Genomic DNA, 9,615 nt, shown 5'->3' with positions numbered 1-9,615 from the left:
AAAGTAGATGAGGTAGCATCTATTACCTGTTATTATCAAATCTTTGAGAGTTACTTCTGCGTTTGCTTATTATGCCATGCTATGCTAGTAGACGTGGATTGAGTGATATCCATGACAGATGTGAGTTTGTTAATTAATGGTTTATCTAAGGTGGCAACTTAAACACACATCTGGGTGGATTGAGGCACCTGGGTATTTCAGGACTTACCTGTTTTCTTTTGGACCGCCACCCAGGCTCAAAGGGATCATGAGACTATTCATACTAGAAACTTCCGTGTGCAGCCACAAGCTATTATGGGCTCTAGCATAGTTGACTAAGTCGTGCGAACTCTTACAGTGGTAGACTAGCAGATGTAGGGGATATACGTGGTACGGTCTACCCGATCATAAGGTGCTAGCGCTTCTGAAAGACTATGTCTCGGTCATCCGTCTTCTCAAACACCATGTAGTGCGAGAAACCAAACGAAGGCGATCGAGTCTTGTGGGGAAAAGTGCGCAAACCTCTGCAGAGTGTAATAAACTAATCATGGTTAGCCGTGTCCCCGGTTATAGACATCTTGAGTATCTAGTACTTGGATTATCATGTGAATCTCAACATGTTACTCTAAATTAATTTTGTTGGGTTTTGTTTAATGATGATTACTTTAATTAGGATTGAGAATGCTGTCAACCATTCTCAATGTTTAACAACCACCATGATAGTAATTAAATTATTCCTTTGAAGTAGGGAAAAATTGGCTTTACGCAAAACTGTAACCATAGAGCTTTCCACCAGCCATATATGCATATAGTATAGCTGTTTCATTCGATTACTCTCTATGTGTTACCTTGCCAGCATATTCCATGTGCTGACCCGTTTCGGGCTGCAACGTTAATGTTGCAGACTTTTCAGACGACGATTAAGGAGTTTTAGGTCGTGGTTCTATACTCAGTGATGCCATTGGAGTTGATGGACTCACTTATCTTCCAAGCCTTCCGCTGTTATCATTATTAGATGGCCTTAAGCCATATTTATTGTAATAAGTTCTCTTTTAAGACACTCGATGTAATAAGTGTGTGATTGCTACTCTGCTATAAATCCTCCGAATACTGTGTGGTGTCAGCATTACTGATCCAGGGATGACACCGGAGCACAGAGATCAGACTGTTTGAGGTCTGGTCGCTACAAAATAACGGGCAGATGCGAGGCGCTAGTAGGAGAGGTGTTTAATGCGGGCAACATAGGGACGGACGCGTGGCGCTCGGGGCATCGGAGTAGGTTTCTCGGCACACGTGCTGATTTAATGGCGGTAGACGGGCTGACGGATGCCGATTCAATGCAGCGAGAAGGCGTGCGTAGCGGACGGTGCTCTTGGCCGGCGCGCGGCTCCAATGCCGGCTCTAGTGAGCGGTCGCATCCGCTCAGGGCCTACATGAACATGGAGCCGGCACTCTGGTGGGAAAGTGGATGAGGGAGAGTGGTTTTGTGTGGGCCAGGTTTATTGGACGCTTGCATGGCAGCGGTTCAGGCTCCTGCAAAGCCCCCCAGTTTGCTTTCGGTTTGTAGAAAAAAGGACATCAAGGTCGACTCGCGGACGGATATAGGATCACGCGGTCCGGAAGGTTGCGGGTGGTTGGTGTTGGAGATGCCGTCGGAGACGGCAACGACAGGGGCATAGTTTTGCAAATTTTCAATTTGTCTGTGTAGATCTGAAATTTCATTTTTTTAGCGAATCTGAAAGACAATATTTTAGAAAGAATCAAAGAGACAAAGACAATGATGTGCAAGGAGGAATAACAGGCCATGGGCCTCGAGTGATCACAATCGGGCAACGCCATATTTGGGCCCGTCGGGTAAAATATCGTCATCGCCGTTCTCTCTCCGCAGCCGAGCACGCGCAGCCGAGCACCCCTTCCCAGCTCCCTCCCTCTCTCCCCCGCCTCCCGAAGAGGAGATAACGCAGGACAAGAAGGTACTCGCGCTCTGCCTCCTCTGAATCCATCTGCCTCCGTCAAAGGATTCTTGCCGTGCTCTTCCAGCGGCGCCCTGCGTCCCCCACCTAGGGCCGGCCGAATTTTCGTCTTTTTTTTTTCATTTCATTCAGTTCCGCCACCTGCCGAAGTGGCGAGTTTCTCGGTGGAGGCTGCCACCACAAGAATGCGGTAGGGGCTGCAAACCCACCGGCCGACCAGGGGCGATGGCGGCGGTGCCGCCAAACGCGAGCATGGGGCTGCTCAATCTGGGCGGGTGCGGGGTTTTGCTCCCCTCCCTGCAGCCTAATTCGAGCGCCGGTCAGTGCTTTTTGGTCCCGAGGAGGGACGTCTCCGCGTCGCCGTTGAGCTGGGTTTTGGTCAGACGAGGCAGGTTTCTTGATGCCGGGTTCCGGGCCGCGGGTGCCCTGGCTAGCGGCGAGGCCGGCGCCGGTTCGTCAGAGTTGCGGCACATCGAGAAGGAGCTCACTTTTAGCCCCACATTCACCGACTATGTGAAGATGATGGAGTCGGTGAAGTTGGACAGGAGCAAGAGTTTGCAGGGAGGCGATTCGGATGGCCGGAGTTCCAGGAGGAGGTTCACGGGCGATGGCGATGCATCAGCTGGTCGACGACAGGATAGAGAGTCAGTTGATCCAAGGAAGAAGTCATTTGAGAGGAATAGAGGGGCTCAAAGGGACAGAGGGGGTGACCAAGGCAGGGGTGAGAGGCTAGCGACGAATGACAGCGCAGAAGAATTTACTGGATTGGTGGGAAAAGGAATGGTGGGTGATGTTAAAAATAGCAGTGATGGTCAGAGGAAAGTTGAAGAATATGTACAGAGAAGAATAGTTCGAGGCGAACGAAGCAGAATTGGGGACAGTACTGATACTGACGACCGCAAGCAGTTTCCATCAGCATCATATGTGAAGACTAGAGATAATAAAGGTGGTGTGGTTGTTCATGAATCAGCAGGGAACAGAAATGCCCAGTCAAATGCACGGAAGGATTTACAAGGACGGGCAACTTCTGTTGTAAGCCGTACTTCTGTGACTCGGGATAGCAGCGTTATATTGAGGAACACCAGGTCTACCAATGCAAGAAGTAATATACAGGAGCATGACTTCAAATATCCTAGAGAGGGAAAAGTTTCCAGTAGCGAGGTCAATGCTGGCAGTAAATTTCAAAGATACCAGCAAAGAACAGAGAATTCAAGAAGAAATCTTGTAGGTAGTTTTAGAGATAATAATGTGGACTATAGCAAACCTATTGTAAGCAAAAGATACGGCCATACACAAACAGTGTCCGAGAACTATGGTCATCGGAGTGATAGTCTGGAGCGTGGAAAACCTGAAACAATGCGAATGCACAGAGGAGAAAATGTTCAACAGGGGAAGTTTGTTAGAAGAGATTCAAAAGCTGTTATTGATGATAGGGCTGCTTTCAAGACTTTTGAGGCATTCACTGATGTCAGGAACAGGCCACGGGCTCTTCAAATGGAAATAGAAGAAAGGATTCAGAAATTAGCTAGTCGGTGAGTCTTCATATAATTGCCTTTATTCTAATGCTTAAGTTATCATAGTTTTCTGATGTATAAGTTGAACATACTAGCCTCTTATTTTTGTTTGACATGCGCAGTAGCCTCTTATGATTGGTTAATGATGGTAGTTTACATGTACTCAATATTAATATTATCACTTATTTTTGCTATTATTATTTTTATTCAAATTGTATTTAAACTGCTCTGTATCTTTACTAGCGGCGCAATTTACCATCATCATTCACATCAAATATACGATAACTCTAAAGGTCTAACCTACTTAGCTTACATTCTCACCAATCCTTATAAAATCTTATATGATAAATCATTCCAGTGATAATGCTGAACTTCTAGAAAGATCACGCTCAGATATATTCTTCTAATGTTTAGTGGTTATGTACAGGTTATAAAGTGGGAATATGTATTCCGTAATCATTATCAGACTGTTCCAACTTTAATCATTACCAAGCTATTATTTACATTGTGATGCCTAGATGCAAACTATTATTTACAGTTTGTTTTGGAGAATTCTTGCATGCATTTATGCAGATAATTTTTTGAAAAGTTCATTACCGACTGTAACCCAGCAATGGAACTTGTAAGCTGAGCTGACTACGGAAATATTTTGTATTTCGTGCTTTCAGCATAACTGGTTATGATTCATCACATGGAATCACCACTATCTTATAATCTTAGTTAATTTCTTATAATTCTATATTTTGAAGGCTCAATGCTACAGATGTAAATACTCCAGAGTGGAAATTCTCCAAGATGATTCATGATGCACAGATCAAATTCACTGATCACTCTATCCTAAGGATTGTTCAAATATTGGGTCGATATGGAAACTGGAAACGTGTTCTGCAAGTTGTTGAATGGCTTCAATCACGTGAAAGATTCAAGTCCTACAAGAGCAGGTAGAATAGCTACCCACTTATATGCTTCTATGTTTTTTACCAATCTTAAATCTGCATTTTTTTGTTTTTGTTTTTGTAGCATGCATTTTAAGTTTTTAACTGCTTTGATATATGTAGCACAACTGTAGTGCTGCCGAGTTGTTAACCATATCAATAAGTTGGTTGATCTATGTGCGCATGCTTGAAGTAGTTTCTTGATTAATTTTCCTTGGTACCTCCCCATGATCTCATTAAACGGGTATACTGCTTAGTATATGAAGTGCATATGATCTTTATAAGCACCTTCTGATGTAGGTATATTTATACAACAGTCCTTGATGTTCTTGGGAAGGCAAAGAGACCTTTCGAGGCACTGAATGTATTTTACACCATGCTGGTATAACTTGTACTTATCTTCATCTTATTTTATGCAAAAATATTTATCTTCATCTTATTTAGATGCTGTTCCTATATTTCATTTGCAGGACCAATTATCTTCTTATCCTGACATTGCAGCTTATCATTGTATTGCTGTGACTCTCGGGCAAGCTGGTCTTGTGAAAGAACTATTTGATGTGATTGATTGCATGCGTTCCCCTCCTAGGAAGAAGTTTATGGTGGGTCCTGTTCAGAATTGGGATCCTCGGTTGGAACCAGACCTCATCGTATACAATGCGGTGAGTTTATTTGTAGCAAATGTGATATGTGCGTGGAATCAGCACACCATGAGCATGGTGAAGTCTATCAGTTGAACATAACTGCTTCTGCTCGTACGTAGGTTTTGAATGCTTGCGTTCAACAAAAGCAGTGGGAAGGGACATTCTGGGTACTGCAACAGTTGAAAGAGAAGAATATTCGCCCAACTAATACAACATATGGTCTTGTAATGGAGGTATGCTGATCGTGATACACATACAAATACAATATAACACATACCCTTTATATTCTCTCCCACCCAACTATGCTGGGCCCTGAAGGGGAACTTCTACAGACCTCTTTAGATTTTCTGCAACATAACAAAGCATTATATATATATATATATATATTTTTTTTGATAGAACTACACATGAAAGTGTCCTGGTTTCCTACGAGCAGCTCATTATACAGAATGTTTCACCTGTAAATTTGTTGCTTAAGCTTGGTTCTTTTCTGATTTCCGCAACACCATGTTATATATACTGGGCACAATTCTTGTGCAGCATAATCCATTTTTAGTCTAGTTTAATTTCGTGGCAGTGCAGGTAATGCTTGTTTGTGGCAAGTATAACTTGGTGTATGAGGTCTTCGACAGGGTGAAGCAAAAATCAATACCTGGTGCACTGAACTATAAAGGTAATAACTAGAAGTTGAAATAATTAGTTTAAAGTTCATGTCTGAGACTTCATGCTGGTTACAGTTCTCGTAAATGCACTCTGGAGAGAAGGAAAGATCGATGAAGCAGTCATGGCCGTGAAGGATATGGAAAATCGTGGAATTGTTGGTTCGGCTAGTCTCTATTATGACCTTGCTCGGTGCCTTTGCAGTGGAGGGCGGTGCAAAGAAGCACTTCTCCAGGTATGGCTTACACAAGTGCAGTTAACGAGTTAATGTGTAATACATTTGCCACAGCTCACAGCTGACATTGATAGCGAAATTCCTTTTGTTAGTTAATTTCATCTTGATTTACTCGCAACTGTTAATTATTTAAAAAAAATAATGCATAAAAATAAGTTTACATTGGGCACACCGACGGTTAAGTATTTCAACTACGTTAGAATCAATGAGTTATTGTGATTTTACAATACAATATTTGTTATCATGACCTTATGAGGAGAATCAGTGTTATTCTTGATTGTACACTTGACAAGACATATATGGTTTAACAATTTTTGTTCTCAAGCTAGGACAGGCCTGATTGCATGCATTATATTTTGGTCGAAGTAGGCGTTGTGTGTTGGGACATGGAACTACTAATATTTAGATGCGAAGCAAGCAGTCAAAACTATTGAATTCATGCACCAGCCAACTCATCCAAAAGTCCGAATTGATGGAGGGAGGTGGGCAATATATTTCAACACTCCCCCTCACGTCTAGGCCATTTTAGTCCTTAGACGTGGGATCGATGTAGGCTGCAGAATCGTTTTATTTAATACTGCGTTGGCAGGGTCTTGAACTCAAGACCTCTTGGCTCGGATACCATATTGAATTCATGCACCAGCCAACTCATCCAAAAGTCCGAACTGATGGAGGGAGGTGGGCAATATATTTCAACAAAAACATATGGAATTCGGTTCCGACCCTCTAATTTTCATTGCAGAGCTTTTGATTTGAGGGTAGTTCCAGCCAGCTACTAATACTCTTTAAAATACATGTGGACGCAACTTAGGAAATGAGATTCAGGGATTCTTTTATTCAAATGATACAGGAATTTTAGGATTGGAATCTTTATGAAACTTTCTATATGGGTTGTTTGGTTTGTAGGATTGAATGCTGTTGGAGTTTTCTCAACGATTTCTTCGCACAACATTACAAAGGAAGTTTTCTATTGACTCTCAAATCACTTGGAAAGAACCCTTTGTTTCCCTTATGGTGCAATCAAACAAACTTTGGTTCAAATCCGATCCTATAGGACTTCAGTGGGCATTGCAATCCTGCATTTTTCCTATTCCCATGTTTGGAAAATCCTGCGATCAAAACTTGCGGCCACTTCCGTTTCATTTCGTTAGTGTTTAGGCTTTTGCTAGCCTAGTTCTTGTTCTTCTTCTAATACAAACTGACACACTTTTGGGCGTGTGTTCGACAAAAAAAAAACTTTGTGATCATAAACTCGTAAGAGGACAGAGCACTACTACATTTGAGCCTCTGTATCTATATTTATAACCTCGTAACCTGTCTATGCACTATTTGTGTAATGTCCTCAGACTGTTTGTTTACTCTCAACTTTTGTCTGATAATAATTGTACTCAGGTTGAGAAGATATGCAAGGTTGCGAACAAACCGCTGGTTGTTACCTACACAGGACTTATTCAAACTTGCATAGATAGTGGAAGCATAGAAAATGCTAAATACATATTTAAAGAAATGTGCAACTACTGCTCACCTAATAATGTGACTTGCAACATTATGCTAAAGTCATACATAGATCATGGAATGTTTGAAGACGCAAAAGATCTGCTGGAGAATATTCTAAATGGCAGGATAAGGAGTAAAGCGGATTTGGGTGAACAAGCAATTGCAGACAAGTTTACTTTCAATACTTTCTTGGATGCTTGTGCTGAAGCAAAAAAGTGGAATGACTTCGAGTACGCATTTCGCAAAATGTTATCTAGCGGCTACCATTTTGACGAACGAAGGCACCTACGTATGGTACTTGATGCCTATAGGAGCGGGAAGGTACTTATCTCATATGCTCATGGTTTTGATTACCTATGGATGTTCTTAAAGATCTAGCTTATAAAGCTAGAATATTCATTTCACATAATTATTCAGGTCTAAGAGCATTCTGGTTAGCCAGTGATAATGTAGGTCATGCCTGACATGGTGATAGGAGCATGTTGCCATATGGCGTAATTATTTTTAAATTGATACACAAAGGCCATATCAAAGTCCCTGCCATTCAGTTTGAAACGTATGCTAAACCTTTTTTGGGGTGTAAATACATGCAGACATTTGGGCCCTCATGACAATATGCCTCACTAGATTGTATCCGTAGCCTTAAAAAGGAATTTCAAGTAAAAGAGTAGCATGATAGAATAGGCGTTTCAAATTGAAATTACATTAGGCACAATAGGTGTCGAACTGGTTGGTTAATCCATCTGGAGTGTCTGTTCTCACCCTTGCTATCTGTTGTCCGTCATTATTCAGGAGCAGCTGCTGGAAGACGTATGGGACTACCTGTGTCACAGTGGTCGGGTTCCACCGGCTGCCATGATAATGGAAAGATTCTGCCTAAAACTGAGACAAGGCCATACGACGGCAGCACTCTCCTGCATCAGCAGCTTTGAGGAGAGCAAGATAGGCAGCGTTTCCTCCAAGTCGTGGTCGAATCTTCTGAACCGGAACGCGGACCTCCTCGAGGAGGAGAGCGTCGCCAAGCTTGTCCATGAACTCGATGACTTCTCAAGGCCAGGGAGTTCCTGCCATTCCTCGTACGAAAATGTTCTGAGCAGCTGTACAGAATTCCTTCGTGGTTCTGGTGGAAAGGCGCCTTCTGATGGACGGATGCCTTTCTGTAATTCTTGACCGCCATGTTAGCCTCCTATCCTTTCGTCGTTCAAAGTTCGGTTATCAGTGGGTAGGGAATCACTGGTCTGCTTGTGGCTTTCATGCTCTTTTCCAAGAAGACCAACTTTGATGATATACTACTGTACCAGAGTAGGAGTAGCATTTTGGTTGGGTTGGTTGCTGGTAATTAGCAGAAGCAACCTTTGGCATTGCCATCGTCACCCTTGGCGATGCGTGGCGTAAGCATGTTTGCTTGTTGTTTCATCATCTAAATGGTGTAACAGTGACAGTGCGAGTAGCTGGTATCACTATGATAGGATACATGGACGATAGTGCATGTTGATAGCTATATGTTCAGTCAGACAAAAATTTCCGAGTGTGTCTAGTTGCAATGGATTTGCAGAGTCTAAAACTATGTCCGCCGCTTGTTTGGTAGGGCTGGTACAAATGATCTTTTGTCTCCGGAAGGCTCCATCTGGAGAAATTTGCGCTCCTGTCGATAGAGTTTCCATCTGTTTCTACGTTGCGTTCGATTGGGACCAGCACACAGGGACAAGCTCGTCGCCGTCGCCGGATTGGTGCCAGTTAGAGCATCTTCGACTGGACCCTTAAACCGTCCGCATACGTCTGGACCGTACTGTGACAGCGAAAATCATCTAATACGGGTCTGTATCGATGTGCGGTATGGTTTGAACGTACTTTTCCCCGCAACAAACATTGAGGCTTTTCGGGGGTCCGGACACCATCCACGCCCGTTTCTGACCGCATTGGCCCACCCAAACCGCCTCCCCCTTCCTCGCGTGCGTTCCCATCTGGCGCCAGCTGTCCTTCCCTGTCCGTAGACGGATAACGGAAGAAAATTTGCGGGTCGCTGTTGGAATGCCGCCCTTACCATTCGATGCGCGGTGTGGTTCGGACGTAATTTTCCCCGCGGGGCTTTGTGGGCGTTCGAACACAACCCATGCCCGCTTCGACCACATTGGCCCACCCAAACCCCCTCCCCCGCGCGCGTTTTCATCTGGCATC

The 9,615-nt window shown here is 43.4% G+C and overlaps 1 protein-coding gene across 2 annotated transcripts; it reads left to right on the top strand.

The window, feature by feature from the left end:
- Positions 1–1,819: 1,819 nt before the first annotated feature.
- EMB2279 (pentatricopeptide (PPR) repeat-containing protein) lies at positions 1,820–8,968 on the top strand. Of its 2 annotated transcripts, XM_048699999.2 has the most exons (9): positions 1,825–3,484; positions 4,216–4,407; positions 4,702–4,783; positions 4,872–5,063; positions 5,165–5,278; positions 5,628–5,718; positions 5,783–5,940; positions 7,333–7,758; positions 8,230–8,968. In XM_048699999.2, the coding sequence occupies exons 1-9, from the start codon at positions 2,178–2,180 to the stop codon at positions 8,605–8,607; spliced, it is 2,940 nt and encodes a 979-aa protein (XP_048555956.1). In that variant the 5' UTR covers positions 1,825–2,177; the 3' UTR covers positions 8,608–8,968. The 2 variants fall into 2 exon arrangements, with proteins under 2 accessions (XP_048555957.1, XP_048555956.1); XM_048700000.2 differs by lacking the exon at positions 7,333–7,758 and having other exon boundaries at positions 1,820–3,484.
- Positions 8,969–9,615: the final 647 nt, after the last annotated feature.

This window comes from Triticum urartu, chromosome 3A (assembly GCF_056163025.1).
Source record: "Triticum urartu cultivar PI428250 chromosome 3A, HENAU_Tu73, whole genome shotgun sequence".
In the NCBI taxonomy this organism is placed as follows: domain Eukaryota; kingdom Viridiplantae; phylum Streptophyta; class Magnoliopsida; order Poales; family Poaceae; genus Triticum; species Triticum urartu.
The sequence above is the reverse complement of the archived record's forward strand: the minus strand, read 5'-3'. Positions and strand labels throughout refer to the sequence as shown.

Bases quoted from the DNA above. Each gene is read 5' to 3' on its own strand.
- EMB2279 (XM_048699999.2), top strand. From the start codon at position 2,178: ATGGCGGCGGTGCCGCCAAACGCGAGCATGGGGCTGCTCAATCTGGGC. The intron at 5,279-5,627 runs GTATGCTGATCG...GTGGCAGTGCAG, and splicing joins CATATGGTCTTGTAATGGAG to GTAATGCTTGTTTGTGGCAA. The intron at 5,941-7,332 runs GTATGGCTTACA...AATTGTACTCAG, and splicing joins GCAAAGAAGCACTTCTCCAG to GTTGAGAAGATATGCAAGGT.